This window comes from Lutjanus erythropterus, chromosome 18 (genome assembly GCF_056507025.1).
Source record: "Lutjanus erythropterus isolate fLutEry1 chromosome 18, fLutEry1.hap2, whole genome shotgun sequence".
NCBI classification, from domain to species: domain Eukaryota; kingdom Metazoa; phylum Chordata; class Actinopteri; order Lutjaniformes; family Lutjanidae; genus Lutjanus; species Lutjanus erythropterus.
In genome coordinates, this window is record NC_139334.1 from 12886896 (window position 1) to 12906718 (window position 19823).

The 19823-nt window shown below is 39.1% G+C and overlaps 1 protein-coding gene across 1 annotated transcript; it reads right to left on the reverse strand.

The window, feature by feature from the left end:
• Positions 1–3871: 3871 nt before the first annotated feature.
• pkdccb (protein kinase domain containing, cytoplasmic b) lies at positions 3872–18791 on the reverse strand. The gene is made up of 7 exons (XM_084742432.1): positions 18075–18791; positions 16480–16614; positions 13101–13372; positions 12668–12747; positions 11197–11304; positions 6251–6427; positions 3872–4862 (listed from the first exon to the last, which is right to left on the reverse strand). Exons 1-7 carry the CDS (start codon positions 18702–18704, stop codon positions 4756–4758), a joined length of 1509 nt encoding a protein of 502 aa, XP_084598558.1. The 5' UTR covers positions 18705–18791; the 3' UTR covers positions 3872–4755.
• Between the last annotated feature and the right edge of the window lie 1032 nt (positions 18792–19823).

Consider the following 19823-nt stretch of genomic DNA (forward strand, 5'->3'; position numbering starts at 1 on the left):
TATGAACATATTTACAAGAAAAGTTGCAAAAATGTTTGTGAATGCTGTCAATTACAGTTCTTAGAAAGACTGAAAATCGGAACCGGCCAAAATCGGAATCGGTAGGTCAGACCCATCAATAATCGGAAATCGGAATCGGCTAAGAAAGTTGCAATCGGTGCAAGTCTAGTTTCAACGGTGTAAAAACCAAAAGCAGACCAACTGTTTCCACTCTTTATGCTAAGCTAACTAGTTGCTAGCTATAGCCATGAATTTACTGGGCAGATACTGTATGACAGTGCTATAAATTCTCTCACCTAACTTTCTGCAAGAATTTTCCCAAATATATACTTCAACTGTGTAAAAAACAAATTAAGCCAACTGTTTTCACTATTTATTTTAAGCTAACTGGCTCCTAGCTATAGCCATGAATTTACCAGGAAGAAAACTGTGGAAAAACCTAAAGTAAAACAACTAACTATTTGCAGTCTGCTAAAATAAACTAAATGTCTGCTAGTGGTATCATCCTCTTTGTACAGTTTTATCAATCTTCTAATCTAATACTCTGTAAGAAAGCAAATAAGTATTTTTTTCCAAAACAGTGTGCTGTGTAAAAAAAACAAAACAAAACAAAACAAAACAAAAAAAACCTAAGCTAGCTGTTTCCAATCTTTGTTCTTATCTAATCTAATCTAATTGTTTGCTCATGGCAGCTTCATCTTTAACTACCCTGCAGACATGAGCGTGGTATCAATCTTCTCATCTAACTCTCTGTAGGAAAGAAAATGAATGCATTTCTCAAACTATTCCTTCAACAAATCCAATATTGATTTTTGTGCTCAAGTGTTTTGGGCTATCTGCAATTCTTTCAGTAAGGTTTCAAGTCTTATTTACTGTAGAAGAGATAAATCACACACCCCTGCGGTGGCTTATTCCCCCACCTCTCAACCAGTCCTTCAAGTCAGCCCTGCTGTGTTGGTCCAGTGAGTTGGTTTGGTCTTATCTAATCTAACTCAGACTCCTTATCTCCATAATCAGACTCTAATCAGCCAGCTTTGTCCAGACAACAAGGGGCCAACATGAGGCAAAGAGGACCCTGAGGCCTCACCGGTGTCTCAGCCATAAAAGTGTAATTTGTAGACTGGGCAAGCCCTTTCAAGTCAGCAGTAGTGATGTGACTGAATGACAAAGATATATGGAGTTGGTTGTACTTTCGTTTATGATCCTTGTTTTTCTTTTAGCAATGAAATTTAGTTTTTGTGTTATTTTGTGTTTCTGCAATAAGTTGCTGAGTAGTTCCAACATCATTTGAATTTCAGTTCAAAACATTCAAAACCTAATTATCAACAGAATTTGAAGAACAGTCAGTGATGTCTACGTATTCTGTTGCAGAAACATATAGATAAGTTTGCATGCTAACTAGCTAGCCCTCGCCTGATTTGTCTGGTAATATGACTTTGTACCGAAAGAGGCAATAGTGAGTCACTGCAGCATCCAGTTTACCCTCAGTCCAACATGAGAGGATGAAATAATAAACAGAAGCATAACAAAAGCTAACACTGGCGTTGCTTTCCACTGCTGGAGACAGCTCTTAGCAAGTAAAGATATGAAGTTTGAAGCTGAATTCACATCATTTCTTCTAGACTGGTAAGTAAACAGCTGTTAATAATAACACTGATTTTTTAACGATACCTTATAAAGGTAGTTAATTGCATAACATTACTCGTAGTGTTAATATGTTTGCTGAAGCCCCCTTTACACCGAACAAAAACCAACTTACACCCATTAACATCTGGCTTTTGTCTTCAGTGGAAAGCGGTTCAATCAGCATTAACTCCGGGGTCAAATGACTCTGCAGTAGCAGGGTATTTATCAGCTCCAGCTCCCATCGGCAAAAATGTAAACACAATGACTGGTTGGACACGCTAATTTTCACCCCTTTTTGGCAGCGGCAGTGAAAGTTTGTCTCCTCCGTCTGTAACTGTTGCTCCTAGTTGCTCCTGTTGCTTCTTTAGCTCCTTCCCAAACACATATGTGGCTTGGCTTGACCTGCTTGAAGGTGTGTATTTAACTGAGGAGGAGCTTGTATTTAGCAAAGCATCTAAATGGTGGATAAACATTTTATTTCCTATAAATTCTTCATAACAAAATCCCCCATTATTTTTTTTATGTAAAAGCTTTTATTATGAAGAGACAAAATCAGAAAATGCTGAGAAATTCTACAATATTTTAACACGACTCACTATCAGCTGAAACAGTCAAATAACGCAGATTCCTAAAAGTACAAAACAATTATGCAGGAGAGAAACTTCAAAACACAGAGATTCAGTTAGAAGCTACAAAAGTACTGAGAGCTGAACTCAGCTTTTAAAAACAACTTTCTCTCTGCTCCCCTGCACACATGAGTTGAATCTTGGCTTTCTAGCACACAACAGGAGGGAAAACTCATCCATTGACAATGGGAAACAGGTCAGTCACTTATTTTTATCGCCATTTGTGCACTAATCGTGGTGTAAAAAGTGGTATATATTAACCATTTGTTGAAACAAAGACAGATCTATGGGAAGGACTGTGCATTTCTTTGTTTCTTACGGACACCTCAACTTTCTGATGATATGCCCTGAATTTGTTTGGAGTGTGGATTTGATAGGTGGCCAATTCTTACATTTAGCTCCTTTAAAGGTTTGTGTTTTTATCCCTTTGTAATGGCAACAGGAAACATGTGAAGAGTGGGAGATGACGTGTTACCAACGTCTCTGGCTCATATCAGTACATCACTGGTATTTGGTCTGCTCTTTCTCTCCCACCCGAGACTCTGTGGCAGCAACAAGTCCTGACTTTACAAATCCTTCAGCCTGCCACCCTGAATGAAGTCCTGCCCTTATCTCAAGCTCACCCGGTTCGTCCTGGCAGGCACAGATGGCAAGCCCATTCGTGTGCAAACCGCAGATTGAGCTCTGATTGTCCTGATGACTGCCTTTGTCTCACAGTCATGCCCCCTCTCTCAACATAAGAAAAGGCCAGTAAGTAAGCTAATTTACATGTATTAATTAAGGCTCATAATGAGCTCAGCATGACGGGGCATTTGAATGCATTCCTCTGTCATTGTGCAAACTCTGCGGAGCTCCGTAGGTTTGCAGTCTCAGCCATTCAGATGGGCTACAGATTGCAGATGTGGGGGCACACGAGCAGATAAAGGATTTAAACACACACAAAACCAGGTCAGTATACACATGCAAGTTTCACCTCCCCCACTGACACACACACACACACACACACACACACACACACACACACAAACAAAGGCGCTAATGAGAAATAAATAGGCTGTTAGATATAGTGGTGTCATTTTACAGTAAGATTACCCTTATAAATGATTTAAACATGGTTTTAATTTGGCTCTAAATTAGGTTGTAGATCACTGATAAACTGTTACAACACATCGGATAAAAATTACCTGTTGCTTGCTAAATAGTGAGTCCACATTCATCTGTACTGTTAAGCCTCAGATCTTCTCCTTCAGCAGCATTTATACCTGTTATTGTCAGTAAGTTACTAAAATTTAACCACCGTCATGCATGTTTACCTCGACATTTTCAACATGCACCATTTTACACTTTACAATAAGGCTCCCTCATTTTGTCTGATTTCATTTTAACTGATCCAAGGACTATACAGTAACAGCTGATCTAATCATCCTTATGTAAGTCACATAGAGGCATTAGTAATAAACTGAGATGGTTTCATAGCCAGTTAAAAACACCTTGTAGTGGCTTTTATTAACCTAATTATAAACCATTTATAAATCATTTAGAAGGGTAGCCTTATAGTAAAATTGAACTGATGTTTGATTTAATTCAACAGAAAAGCAAATGACCACAACACCAAAGAGTAGAAACAATACATTTATATAATTACAAATGGCAAACTGTACAATTACAATAAGTGAAGTATAAAAAAAACACTGAAGTGAATAATTTTTCATTGAAAATAAAAAAGTTTCACCCACAAGGTGCACGTAAGCTATAATGCACAATCATGTAAGAACAATTACATTTCATTCAATCATATAAATATTTACGAAGTAACCACTATAAACTAAGTTAACAAAAGTACATAAAAACAGACTGCTCTGGAATGGTTTTAATCATCTTCGTTCATTGTTGACGTGTAAATGCTTACATGGTTGTTGCCATCTCATACCACAGCGCAGCTAAGCCAGAGAACCATGAAAAAACAGCCACAACCTCAGCGCATTAACATCAAAGTGTATTTGTATAAGAGCTTGTTTTCTTTTCTCGTCCTCAGGCTTCAAACGCTGAGCTGCAGCGGCTGTTCTTATTACCTCTTTGGCTTAAAAATCCTTCTACTATGGGGACCCGGCCTCACAAGGAAAGCCAACACACATGGCAAATAAAGACAAGGTAGAAAAAAAAAAAAAACATGTCGAGGGCACAAGGCTCTCCCCTCCTTAATTGTACCTGAAGGGAAATCCCTTTAAATAGTAGTTGGCAGAGGCAGTGAGCTGGCAGGCAGATCAAACAGTCACTGAGCAGAAGCCCTATAAATACATCACATTCACTTGCCTCACTTCAAACGCCTCCTCCTCGGCGCGGCCTCTACGCTCCTCCTGCGAATCCACAGGGCCGAGCTGCGTTCAACAACATGCTCACAAGGAGGACGCACTTCTCAACATTTCGCCTCGCCTCACATCCCCGTTATCTCTCATCCCGCTCCAGCTCAGTTGAAACAGGACTGTTCTGTTTGTTCCTCACGTCACACTGTGGACGTTTCGGGGGCTTTGGTTTTCTTCACGTACACCTCTGACATCCCATCAGGCACCACATGACTGAAGCCGCTCCTGAAAGAGGCCAGGAGGCGACCTGTGAGGCACAAACAGTCATGTTAAACACATCTGCAACATCAATAAAGTAACATGTTTTGACTCGAAATCCTTAATAACTGTATACAGCTCAACATTCAAAAGCTTCATGAACAGATGAAAGGAGCAGCGTCTGTTTACTCAGCAGTCTCAGTCATGTGACAGGCAGACATGATTTACTGGGTAATTATACATGCTTATTATAGAGCATTGCCAGTATTTGTGCATGAGGCTGATTCAATTTATGTAATGAGTTTAATTCAGACTAAAATGAGCTGGAACTAGAACTACCACCTCGCGGTTGCATGCCTCCACTGACTCATGTTTGTCCAGATGTCCACACTCATATATCATGTGTGGGGAAGACTTTGAAGGAATTTAATGAAAACGACTATTAAGTGTATTTTTTAATCACTATATTGACATGTGTGCTTTGAGTGAATATTTTTTCCAGTGAGAAACATGCTGTCTTCACTTAGACACTATTTTCACAGAGGAGGACAGGTGATATGATGTGGCAGTGAAGTTGACCTTTGACCTTTTGGATATAAATCAGATCATTTTATCCTATTAGACATTAGTGTAAGATTTTGTAATAATCTGTATATGATCTCTTGAGTTTCAGTGCTTACAGTGACCTTTGACCACCAAATTCTAATCAGTTCATCCTTGAGTCCAAGTAAACATTTGTACAACATTTGAAGAAATTTCCTCCAGATGTTCCTGAGATATCTCGGTCACGAGAATGGAACATACATGAGATCACAGTGACCTTTGACCTCTGACCATCAAAATCTAATCAATTCACTCTCGACTCCACGTGCATGTTTGTTCTTGAGATATCATGTTCATGAGAACGGGACAGATGGATAGATGTACGTACGTACGGAAAACCTGAAAACATTATGCTTTCATTACTGGTGTGGAGGCATAAAACCAAATCGGGACAGGAATAAAACCTGATGCTTAAAAAAAAACTAAAAAAAAAAAAGGTCGATATCATACAGACTTGTTAGATTTAGTTTGCTGTTATATTTTTCAGTAGAGTGTAGGAAGCATTAGTTTAATTCAAACTAATACTGTATATTTAACATTTTGTCACCACTACAGAAACACAAGGCCACTGCTGTTAGTTAGTGGTCTTATTCACAGTGCACAATCTATTTGTATTGATTACTATAATGCTTTGTCTTCATATTCATTGTTATTGCACCATTGGTTTTGGCCTTGGTGCTCTATATTTTATCCACAATGCCCCCATAAATTTGTGTATTTCAAGGGCCAAAGTGACCTTGCACTAACAATGACTTAACTCCAGACCTGATATCTACTAATAAAAAACATTCTATACAGGGGAAAAGAAAGGAGTTAATCTGTGTCTTTACTAACCCGTCCACGTCTTCTGTCCCGTCAGAGTGAAGCTGTTGCACTGAGAATGGGAGTTGCAGATGTGCGCCGCCTCTTTGGCGCTGTGCACCGACAGCACGCAGCCCTGCTGGCTGTAGGACGGCCAGCAGCGGTACTCCACGTTCCCAGAGGTCCCCATGCCTCGCATCACGGTGTAATCTAGCCACAGAAGACGAGAGATGCCACTTCAATACATGAGGCTACTGAAAGATTTTGAAGCGCTCTCTGAGGATAAGATGAAAGTTTAATGATCCCCGAGGGGGGAAACTGATACTGTGCAGTGTCGAATGAAGAGAATACAGATAAGAACATGAAGAAGAACAAGCAGGACAAACAGGTTGAAGGTGAAGATACACCGCCTTTGTCATGCAACTACAAAGCTTGCACTGACTCAAAGGGATTCATAATATGGTTATGATTGACAGGTTTAAAGGTAAAGAATATATTCACGTATATTTAGCAGTTTTATGTTGATTAAAAAGGTAACCTGAACATGAACTTTTTAAATTTTGCTGCCAATTTTTATAGAGATTAGGGCTGCAATGAATTATTGATCAATGTGCCAACTATTGTCTTTATTGTTTGGTATAAAGAATGTAAGAAAATTCTGAAAAATCACATTTTTTTCTTAAATAGAACTTCCCAGAGCCCAATATTATGTCTTTGTCTGGCAAGAGATACAGAAGTATACATCAGATTTGTATTATCTTTTATATTTATTTATAAATCTATTGTAGAGAATCTTTGTGTTGTTTTATTATGTGCAGCAAAGCGACATCAAAACCTGATATACAACCCTGCTGCATACTGATAAATAAATCTCTTTCATCTTGTATCTTGAAATTGCTTCTTTTTTCTAACTAACAGTTCAAAACACAAAAGATATTTAATATCTTCTTACACAAGAGTGAAAGAAAAATAGCAAATCCTCATGACTGAGATGCTGGAACTACAAAATCAAGTTTGTGATATATTGTGATTCTGTATACTGTAGATAATCTCCTTAATTTTCTGAAAACTGTCATAGTATAAAGAACATACCACCATATGCAAAAAATCTGAGTTAAGAATTGACTTTTTTATGCCGTCAGAACAGGATGGATAAAAACACTAGGGCTTCAGGGGTTCAAACACAAACTGAACCACTGTCAGAATGAGAATCTGTACAGTATCACAAAACACGTAACATTGCGATACTCAAGTGTATTGATATTTTCTTATATCCCTAACATCTATTACATATAAAAACAATCTCCATTTCACACTATTTGTAGCGTTTCTCTTGCAAACTTTTTGCCCGCCCTGAAAAATCACTTTCCTTCACCTCACTCCTGCCCAACATTTGTGTTACATTCATCATTATAAGTCTTTCAGTCAGACGTCTCGCGGATCTGGCCTTAAATCATCTGCTACACATTAGCAGGAGCCATGAGAAAGAAGCATGCACACATGTGCCAGCACACACACACACACACACACACACACACACACACACACACACACACACACACACACACACACACACACACACACACACACACACACCAGTGCAGGACAAAAGCCTCGTCTGTGAGTCCGTACGGAGGAGGCACACTGTTACAAACTGTTAACCTTCCTAAATGGCAGGAGCCGGTGTGTGTGTGTGGGGGTATTGTTAAGAGGAAAAAGACACGAGGATCTGCCTTCTGGGCTTGAGAAAAGGGAACAAGGAGAAGGAGTGTTTCGAGGATCCTTCTCAGGGGAGAGGAAAAATGAGGCCTGTTGGGGAGCTGTGTCTCAGCTGTTGAGGAGACAGAGACATATGACTATAAGCTCTCTGTGTTTAAGATGAAGCATGGAAAAACGCCTTCCTTTAATAATAAAATAAATATAAAGTATATAAAACATTTATGACAGTGCTTCACTCTTTGCCTTTTAGAACACAACTAAATTCATACTTGCAGCAACGGCCACTTTAATAAATTACGTCCACTCCTTCAAATCACAGATGATCTCAACAGTGGAAAAGTTACATCGACATTAGCCATGAATCTCCATCTGTCAGCAATTTCAAATTAAGACTTGAGACCTGATGATGTCTTTCTCACACACACACACACACACACACACGCTCACATTATTACACTATGTACGTCTTTGAGCTGCGTTGCCATTTGGCTTCTTTTATCAGGCTTAGTTATGTCTTTGGCTTCGATTCTATTTTTTCTCTTTTGAGGGGAGTCGTTTTAATGAGTCCATGTGTTTTTTAATACGCAGCCTTAAACTTTTTGTTTTTCTCTACTGGTTGTTTAATCACTTAAAAGCAAGAGTTCAAGAAATACAGTTATTTGCTTTCTCGGTGACAATTATGGCAAGATCTATACCACTCTCATGCCTGTGCGTTAATATGAAGCTGATGCCAGCAGCTGGCTAGGTTGACTTAAAGTTAGGATAAAGAAATACTGGAAACAGATTGCCTTTCTCTGACTAGCAGTAAAAAAAACCCTGCCTACCAGCTCATCTTAAGGTCACTAATTAATTACCTTGTATTTAATTTGCTTAATAAAGTGTAAATGACAATTTTATGGGAGTTTATGCGCCTCACCATTTCATGGCAGGGACCAGTAACGTAACGTTGCCTGTATGCTACATTAAGCTAACTGTAGTTGTACAATGACTGGACATATAATGTAATGTAGTGAATATGCAGACTAATGTAATGAATAAGCATTTCCCCCCAGAACTATGTTAGAGCTAAGCTAGCTGTTTCCAGCTAGGTTAAGATAACTGGTTGCTAGCAATAGCGGTACATTTCCTGGACATTTAATGTAACTCTCAGCAAGAAAATGAATAGGGGGTTTCCCAAAACCACATTTTAAGAGTGTAAATAATTAACGCCAACTAAACCAAATAGCTATTTCCAGTGCTAAAATGACAATTTGCAGTTTTACGGGGGTTATGTGCTAGACTTTGCTTGGCTAGTAGCCATAACTTCCTAATTAATTGTTATCAACTGGCTGAGACTTTAAACAAAGTCTCTTCCATGAAAATGCAAATTAGTGAACTTAAGAGGTGTTAGTGGGTAGATTTTTTTTTACTCTTAGTAGAGCTAGGCTAGCTGTTTTTAGTCTTCTGACTTAAGCTAAGTGGCTGCTAAGAGTAGCAATACATTTACCAGAGAAAAAACTGTACCAGACTCCGGCCAAGAAACTTAATAGGCCCGTGTTTATTTACCAATATGTCAAACTATAAACAAAACTAAACCAAACAAAACTGAATTAAGCTAAACTACTAAGCTAAATTAAAAACTTTTCCTGGCTTCGACCTCAAGATGACCTCTGTTTCAACTAAACCCACAATATGGCGAAATAATATACACAGACATTTTTTTAGGTCTTATCACACACACTTAGCAGCGGCAGCAGCAGGGTTGACTCATGGCACCTCCTTGTTAAGCTAAAACATTCCCTCCTGGTGTCAGCCTCAGCGCCCAGGCCTCTTTACCCTGAATCTGTGATTAAATTCACAAAGCGCTGCTATATAAACAGTCCAGCATCTGGGGGACGGAAAATCTCACCACAGGAACGCAGCCAGTCATTCTGTTATTAATATTTCATAGCGCTGAGAGGAGCGGCGGGGAGGGGTGAGGGGGGCTGCAGTGGAGTGGAGCAGAGTTGAAGAGAAGAAAAGTGAAGGACTTACAGTGCTCATACTGAAAGAATACAAAAAGTGTTACAGAAAGTTTGCAAAAGAATTACTGACTATGACTGCTCTGAAAAGCATAAGTATGTTAACTGGAGCAGAGGCGGAAAGTAACTAAGTACAAATACTTTGTGGCTGTACTTGAGACTGTGTTAAGTACTTTGCTTAACTATTTATTTTTCTGACAACTTTAAACTTGTACTTACTTTAGTTTTAATGCATTTAAGTGGAATTATTAATTATTTCTTTTTTGCGTTAGGGTGAGCTGACTTCCCAACATGAAGACCTATTTCAACCTAAATGAACTGGACAATATCACATAAAAAAAGATGATTCCTTTGTGTCCAACAATGTATATCATGCACAACAGATGTAAGAAGACAAAAACAATGTAACAAGACATTACAAGACAAAATCAACACAAGTCATCACAAGATCAAAAACTACACAGTAAGATTAAAATGACGTAACAAGATGCAAGGAGACAAAAACAGCGTACAAAGAAATACCAAGACAAACACAACACTATGAGAGGAAAACAACATAAAAGATGTAATGAAATTAAAAAAGTCGTAATCAGACAAAATAAAGACTTTACACAGAAACAGCTGATAGAAAAGTCCTTCAGAGGAGTAGTTTTTGCTTTTATATTTTTGGTACATTTCACTTTTTCACTTTTACTGGAATAAAAAGGTGAATCAATACTTCTACTTTAACCAGACTCTGGTTTCATGCAAGTATCTGTACTTCTACTTGAGTATGTACTCCATATGTACTATGTAAGTGTGGACTTTTGCCACCTTTAGTTTCATATTAAGAATTCAAAAGTTGGATGAGAAAATCTCTATATGGACTGTTCTGAAAGGCAAAAAAGACTTAACATAACATTTCTCATGTAAAGAATAACTCTATGTAATCCCAGCACTGTTTTTTTAAATGAACGCCGACTGTGCTTTCTGAGCCAGAGACATGCAGGATTAATCCCACTTTGTTGGTCTTGTCGTCTCATTCCAGCTGCCTAATAAACCTGTCAAAACAGCCTGAGCGGGAGAAACAACCCCCTTCATTTTTTTTTTTTTTTCAGAGATACAAAATGAAAACAGAGGTGTAGACTGTCTGAGTTTTCTCCAAAAGTAGGGGATCAGAAAAAAGCCAATTCTCTCCAAGAAAAAAAAAGAAGAAAAGGGGGTTTACAAGAGGGTCCACTGTACCTTATAAAAAGCAGCCTTCATTCCACGAGCTCTTACCTCTGATTATTGATGGAGGCAGGTTGTCCAGGTGCAGGCCAGACTTGTAGAGGAGGAGGATGTGTTCAAAGGCCTCCAGCGTTTGATTGATGTCAGCTTTCAGCTCCCCTGGACACACAGAATGCATTAAATCTGGTAAAAGATCTAACTGACTACAGGCATAAAGTCATACTCATCCAGTGAGGATCATTGTTTTTTTTTATGTAACGCTTTATATTAAGGTGCCTGTAATAAGCTTTAGTTAATAGGTATAAAGACCCTTATCAGATGCTTATTAACATTAATTAACAAGACTAGAAGTATTAACAATAGCATAATAAACATGTTTATATTAGATTATAAGACATTTGTAAGAACTCAGAAGAAACTTGTTAAAAGCTTATAGACTGCTTAAGAATGTTAACAGAAGCCTTACGAATTTCTCATAATGGCATTACAAACACATTTACTGACTTTAACTAACTTTCCTATTACGTCATGTTGTTGCCTTATTGAGATTTTTACATACTTTGTTATGCATTTATTAGCAGTAAATTTTTCATTTTACCGGATCTAAAGAGTGAATAATGCTTATTAATGTTAAGTAATCCTTTATTATGCACTTACTAACAGTTAACTATTCCTTTTGGGGCTACCGATCTAAAGAGTGAACAATGCTTATTAAGGTTAATTAACCCTTTATTATACGCAGTTAGCTATACTTTTTTTTAAAGTTACCTGATCTTAAGTGTGAACAGTGCTTTTTGAAGTTAATTAAATCTTTATTATGCACACTATGACGAAAAAAACTGTATCTCTTAACAAGTGCATAATAAAGGATTAATTAACCTCATTAAGCACTGTTCACGCTTTAGATCGGAAACACCAAAATGCATAGTTAACTGTTAATAAATGCTTAATTAAGTATGTAGAAAACTAAATAAAGCAATGATTAATTGCATAATTAATTATTAAATTGACTGATGGGTTCAAGTTTTTTTCTGGAAAAAAAGAGTCAAAATTCTCTGATTTCAGCTTCTTAAATCTGAATATTTTTGGTTTATTTTCTCTTTATGACAGCAAACTGAATATCTTTGGGTTGTGGGAAAAACATGATGACATCATCTTTGGTAAACACTGATTGCCATTTTTCACCATTTTCTGACATTTTATAGGCTAAACAACTCATCGATTAATCGAGAAAATAATCGACAGATTAACCAAAAAATGAAAATAATCGTTAGTTGCAGCCCTGCTTATTACAGGGACCTTAATATAAAGTGTTAACATTTTTTTCTCTAATCCCAGTCGTGTGATCTCAACAGAGGACAAATTGTCTTCATTATGGTGTTACACATCATGAAGCATCTCGTGGAGCTCATTAAAAGAAGCACTTAAAGCGAGGCATGTCTTTACACGACGACAACGATGGAACGATTTGCTTTCTGATCTTCAATAGTTAACGTCAAGTCAAGACGTCTCTCGTCCTCACCTGTGGAGTTCATGATGTGGTCCACCAGGTGTGTGAGCCCGGGCGGGGCCTGGTGAGGCAGCAGGTAGGTGAAAAAATACCTGGGGCCAGGGCAGAGACAACTTATTCAGACAGACAGAAAGACAGACAAGCCCCGTCACATAGTTCCCACAGAACATGACTTGTCTCACATTGGTGTTAAAACAAACACAGCCTGTAAAGCTGTCAAAAATCTGAAGGCTTTTTAAACATAAAGCGCTCTTTTTTTTCCATTGAAAGTACCAATTTATTCATCACACCTCCTCCATCAAACCACAAATTTCCAGCTGTGTGTCTTTACTATCAACAGCATTTTAGTTGTCAGTTGAGCTATATTTAAGCAATCATCCATGTAGTGGCTGCTCCATCCATCCATCACACATCCATCATGCCATAAAACTGTCACTTTTCTTACCTATAGGCGTTGTAAATATTCCTCTTCTCGCCCAGGCCCTCACACACTCCCTGGGCCGAGCACAGCACAGTGAAATTTCTGTGTGGGAACTGAAGGGTGCAGTCTGCGTCCGTCCGACAGGAGGTCTCCGCAGCGCTGGCGTCATCCAGGTCCGTGAGTTTCAGCTGGCCAGACACGGTGACAAACTGCCGGGGCTGGAAGTCCAGCAGGGCCACGGAGCCCAGAGGAGACTGGGACAGGAAGTGGAGGAGCCTGACCAGATCCAGACACACCTGGGAGCAGATCAGACATGCCGAAACCTGATCAGCTGGATTGATAACTATCTGTTTGAGTGCACAAAAATGTAGTTAAGGAGAAACACATTGTCCTTAAAACTCCAAAAACCTTGTAACAAAATAATCAGTCAATCAGCCAACAGAAAATTAAATGATTATTATGATAATTGATTAAAGGTGCAGTAACCAGTTCCGGAGAAAGATAGCTGATTGCTGAGTCTCAGGTCGACAAATACTTATGTTCTGGAAATGAGACACAATAATTATCTATATTACTGATCTGTAATTGGCCAAAATTTTCCGTCACATGCTAGATTTTCTAAAGCCAATTTTCTAAATCAGAGCCAAGAGGAGGAGCAGAAGAGTCATTTCCTGTCTGACCACTTGAATTACATTATGCTTAAAAGGTTATTACGGAACATTTGACCAAAAATAAACTATCTATCCCAGATTCATGAAACAAAAAGCCCAAATTGACTTATTTAGACAGCTTGTTTTGTCTGACCAACAGTCCAAAAACAAAAGTCAGTTTACTATCAGAGAAGACAGAGACAAAAAGTGAAATTCTAACTGGAAAACCTGAAAAGGATTCATAATAGTTCATGTGAAAGAAAAATAAAAGCACAGCCAGCTGCTATTGACCATACCAGTACCAGTATTTCTCGATGCACATCAGATAATAAGTAACATTAACTGTAAAATAAGAAACCAAAGCACATTACTACATTACTCCTTAACTTGGATATTAGCATAGTTTTGCACTAGTCCATCAAATTCAGTTAATGGCTTTTGGTTTTGGTATACCACCCCAAGATTTTCAGTGGCCACCTCTTGTAGCTTCACAGAAATTTGAGGATTACATGGTTCCTTACAGCTTTCAATCAAATAATGTTGGAATATCAAATAAATTCCTGTTGGTCAAGCTAAAAACAGACTTGTTTTTTCCTGAATCAATGTAATTAAGTTTCATTATATAGCTAAAAATGGTAAAATATAAAACCGACAGTCTCACACAAAAACAGTTGTTTGCTTGTAAGACGTTTTACCAACCACAGTTGCAAACCATTTCCTGAGACTGCTTTTATAGTACTCTTTAAATCCTATAATAAAAACAGAAAGAGAAAATAAGTAGGCGACTAAAGGCAAAATAAAGGCATTAGCCACGCACTGACAGAGCATGAAATGATCGTGTCACACTACAAACATAGCTGCGGTGTTAGGTAATGCTCCGAGTCTCCTGGACGTCACTTGGTGGGATCGAAGCACTGTAATAACAGTACTGGGTGAAACCAAACACCCCTGGATTACTGTAGCCTGCGCAGATGCAACATGGCTGAAAGGGGCCGAGCAGCTCGAGGGGGGGTATTATGAACGGCTATTTGGGCGATGCAGCAGAATGAGGCCCACAGTTGAGATGATACTCGCAGACAGTGATGTTACTTTAGCTAATCCTAAAACAAAGCATGCATGCTCTGACATATTTTTCTCTCTCTTCTACCCATTCTTTCTCTCTCTTTCAAACACATTCATGCGTGAACACACACACACACAGAGTTGGACCCCTGGGCCGTATTACAGAAACGTCCTATCTTTAGTCTTCAGTTAAGAGTCTAAAATTGGATTTTTCCCAGTTTGGTGTAACAGATGCAAATCCTAACTAACTTTGGGAACCCTATCTTATCTTACTTCATCCTATCTTATTTCAGGTTAGGAAATCCTAAACCCTCAATCCAACGCTTACCAACTTCTATGTTTGTTATCTAGCAACCAACATTTCTCACCTGGCCATTGGTCTTTTACCATTGAAACATGCTGAATCATTCATTGAAACAAACAAAAAAAATGGAGTGAAAACGACACAGTGGACACAGACACAGTGTCCACTGTATCCAGCATCCACTGTATAAAAGCAATAAAAGAGCAGCCATAGATTAAATAAGCTAGCTAATACTGCTGTTAACTATTGTTAGCTGATACTACTGTCAGCTACTGTTGGGGAGCACAGCTGTTAGCAACTGTTAGCAAACACTACTGCTAGCGAGGTGGAAAGGTTAAAGTTTGGACAAAAGCAAGTTGTAAGGGCATTAACCCAATAATCTGCTGATCTTTACAAATCAAGACTGTAAGCACAAAATTTTAAAAACACTGAATTATCGAATCAAATCGTGAACTTAAAATCAAAAGTGGCACTGAATCGTGGATTTGGAGAATCCTGATACCCCCTAGTGAACACTACATTAGTTACTGTTACTGAACATTACTGTTAGCTACCATTAGCAAACATTACCATTAACTAATGTTAGCTAACACTACCAGTAGCTTCTGTTATAAAACCCTACCGTACCATTAGCAAACATAACCATTAGCTGGTGTGAACGAACACGAGTGTTAGCTAGTTAATATGTTAGCTGCCCCTACTACTACAAGAGGAAAAGTAAAAATGAGGTGAGGTAAGTTTAAGTTTTAAGAATTGGAAAGGATATTTGTGTAATACACATTTCCTATCTTCAGTTAGGATAAGAACATTGACTTAGGAACAGTACATCTGTAACGGCTTTTTACTAAATGAGGTTGTAACTCTAATTACTATGGTTATCAAACAGTTAAGACTGGATCTGCAATTTAGTAAGTTTCTGTAATATGGGCTCTGGAGTGTAAATTCAGCCTCTGTTGACTCCCACTGTGAGCATACCTGTGATGGGGGTTGACTAAAGCTGTGTGTGTGTGTGCGTGTGTGTGTGTGTGTGTGTGTGTGTGTGTGTGTGTGTGTGTGTGTGTGTGTGTGTGTGATGAGATGACATTCCTAGCCTGCAGTGGATTAACTCCAGGACCCATCTCCTCGTTCCAGCCAGGGCCTGATCAAATACACTGAGGGACAGATGTCGGACCTCCAGGAGTTTCAAATGTCCTCCTCCCTCATCTTTCAACTTTCATCCCTCCTGCTGAGCAAGAGGAGCAGGAGGACCCACACTCACACTTACACACACTCCTCATGTGCAACATGTGTGAGGAAGACTTTCAGCCTTGCAGTGTGCAACGTAGCATAAAGGATAAGTGACAGAGTATGCGTATCAACAGCTGGAAGTGGGAGCTAACGTTCTTACCCTGAATCTGTCCTCCCAGGGACTCTGGAGCAGCTGGATCATCTGGAGAGGATTCCCCTGCTCCAGAATGACTGTGACTCTTCCTCTCTCTCCTCCTCTCTCTCCTCCTGTGTCTCCCGCACAGTGACCTTTGAGCTGTGGAGTGGACGATAAAAAAAAAGATAATTATGCTACTATTTGTTTTTGCATATTAACTCTGCAGAAATGATCAAGCGTCTACTGCATGCAGAGGTGAATTAAGGGGACATGATGTTCTGCCAACGTTGCTCTCTGCAGCTCAGGCTTGTGACAGTGAAATCACATTAGCCCACGGGGGAATGTGCTGTGTACACTTGTTAAACTAATCGATCAAGCTGTTGGATACACACCGCCATCGCACAAACAAAGTCATCCGCTTAGTTCAAACTAGTTTCTAAATTGGTCTGTAATGGTTTGAGTGAATAAGCGCCGGGGGTTTCAGATGCAACCGGGGATAGTAGAGAGGACAGAGGCACATTGTCTGCTGCTGCCAAACTGGACCCCGAGGTCAGAGGAGGGTCAGTGATTTTAATTTAATTACATGGGAAGGTTCTGCAGAGCCAATGAGGCCTTTCATGCAGCTCACTGTGTGTGAGACAAAGGAAAATGTGAGCAGACATGGATTATGGAAAATCTTAATAATATTCCAGCAGTAGCTCCAGTACAAAGTGAGCTCTTAACGCCCTACATTCTTTAACTTTGCAATAAATGCATTGTCTATAATGTTTCTCAGGCATTTAGATATTAAACTTATCAAATATCATGAAATCTAGGGCTACATCTACCGTAATCTTTCTTTCTTGAGTAATCAATTAGTTATATGGTCCATAAATGTCAGGAAATGGTGATACATGATAAGTGCTGCAATGATTAGTTGATTAATCGATTAGTTGTCGACAGCTATTTTGATGATGGACTAATCATTTGCAGTACTTTTTTTTAAAAAAAGATGTCTGAATTCTCTGGTTTCAGCTTCTCGAATGTGAATATTGTCTTTGGTCTTCTGTGACAGTAAACTGAAGATCTTTGGTTTGTGGACAAAACAAAACATTTAAGGATGTCGCTTTGGGAGACAGATAAACATTTTTCATCATTTTCTGGGCCAGACAACTAGTCAAGAAAACGATGGAGAGATGAATTGATAACCTCTAACCAGCCCTAACCATGACAGTAGATGGCTAATATTTCTATTTAATTCTTTTTATTTAATTTTATTTTATAAAAGGAATGCTACTGACTGCAGCACTGTTTTGTATTGCAGCTGTACATAATTCAAACATTCACTGCCAAAGACAGTTTTATACAAGAAGGAAAGCAGAAGCATTTTAAGTTTAAAGGAAAAACGAATTTTATACAAATACAAAATGATGCTCGGATTTATAATTTAATAATATTTTTCACATCGTTATTTTTCTTTGCTTTTAAATATCGTACCATGAACTTTTTTATCACGTTATTATCGTACCTTGGGTATTTGGCATCGTTACATCCCTGCTCTTTAGTGTATGAAAACTTTTTAAAAGTCTTTAAAAGTGTGCAGACAGGACGGGCAGAAGGAAAGGAAAGAAACATTTTACCTTAATGACATTTGGATGCTGGAGCCGCTGCAACAGGACGATTTCTTTCTTCAGCTTGTAAGAAACGAGCTCCCGGCAGCCTTGAGGGTCTTTAAAATCCTCCACACACTTGCCCATGTCGATGCCCTGCTCGTTGACCAGTTTTAAAGCCACGGGCTGACCTCCGGCCAGATTCACTTTGACAACCAGTTTGGTGTATCCAGAGCCGAGGACCTCCACCGCCTGCATGTCCACCAGAGACTCACAACCCATTTCATCCAAATGCGCTTTCCTGGAGCCATGCGTGATTTCATTCCACAGACTGTAATCCACAGTGGAGTCTAGTGCCTCATCAAGTTGGGACGAATGTCTCAACAGTCCGTTTTCATCATCATCATCATCATCATCATCAGGTAAAAGCAGCGGAATAATTTCTTTGCGCCTCTCGTTCATTTGGTGAATCAACGCCCCGCGGAGGGACGCAAACTCCCCTTCATCATCATCAGCAGCAGCAACAGTTGAGTTGGAGACGTGAGAAATTCTGGCTCCAAACTGCTGCACGCTGCTAATCAACAGTGACACCAGAATAGAAAGAACCACGAACGCCAGGAGGGCAGCCGCGCGTAAAGAGTTGCCCATCCCGCCGGGCATTTTCGTCCCGTGGCAGGGCGGCTACTGCTGCTGGAGAAAGACGCACGGTGAACGGACGGACGGACGGACGGCCGCGGGCTCGGACCGGACGACCGCTCGCTCCAAGTGAAAGGACTCCTGACTTTTCTGCAGGAGAAGTGATCAGCAGGCAGCTCCTTGTTTCCACCTCCCCGGGAACTCCCTCTAGAGGTGTGTCCTGTGCGCTCGTAACTTTACACCCGCCGAACAACTTTGCAGGAGAGCTCGACCTCATGTTGTTACTCAAATAATCCGCGTGTCCGAGCGCCTTTTACGCAGCTGAGTTTACAACCGCAATCAGACAAGTCTGTGGTGATAGAAAGAAACGCAGTGTCCGAATGATAAACTGCGTGCTTTACTTTAACCAGGCACTTAAAAAGACTGGAAAAACAAATTATATTTGCAATGGCACTTAAACTTTGATTACAAAGTAATATTGAGTTACTTTATTTAATATGAAAGCTCATTTCCGCCAGTAACAGCAAAGAATAGTATACATACAGAACAGAATTTCCCCATGGATACTCATAATTAGAGCTAAATATATATATGAAATTATATGAGATTAAAATGTAGAACTACAAGAGAAAGTTGAAATTTTAAGTTAAAAAGTAGGAATTATGCGTTAAGAAATTATAATTATGAGATAAAATGTCAAAATTATGAGTTAAAAATTCATAGTTACGTGACAAAAGTTGAGAGCATGGGATTTCACGAAAAAAAACATTAAATTATGACATAAAAAGCCAAAATTAAAAGTTTCAATTACGACTTACCTTTTACTGGCTGAAAGTAGCTTCCATAGTATGCTGATTAATTTCATTCAAATTATGAACATAAGGTTGTTTGTTCAACATTAAACAACAATTTCTGTGGCCTGTACGTGTTTTACATTGTAATTGAGAGACGGAGGTCTGTAGTCACCTTCACAATCTGTCCAACAGGGGGCAGCAAAACACCTTTTTCTCTGGACTCATAAACAGACAATTATAGAAATCGATTTCTTGGTGTTCAGAAACATTTCCACAGAAACACATGATTCTGGTGGTTTTTTTTCTCACAGTCTTTATGTTATATTCCCAGTTGTATCTTTATTCATCC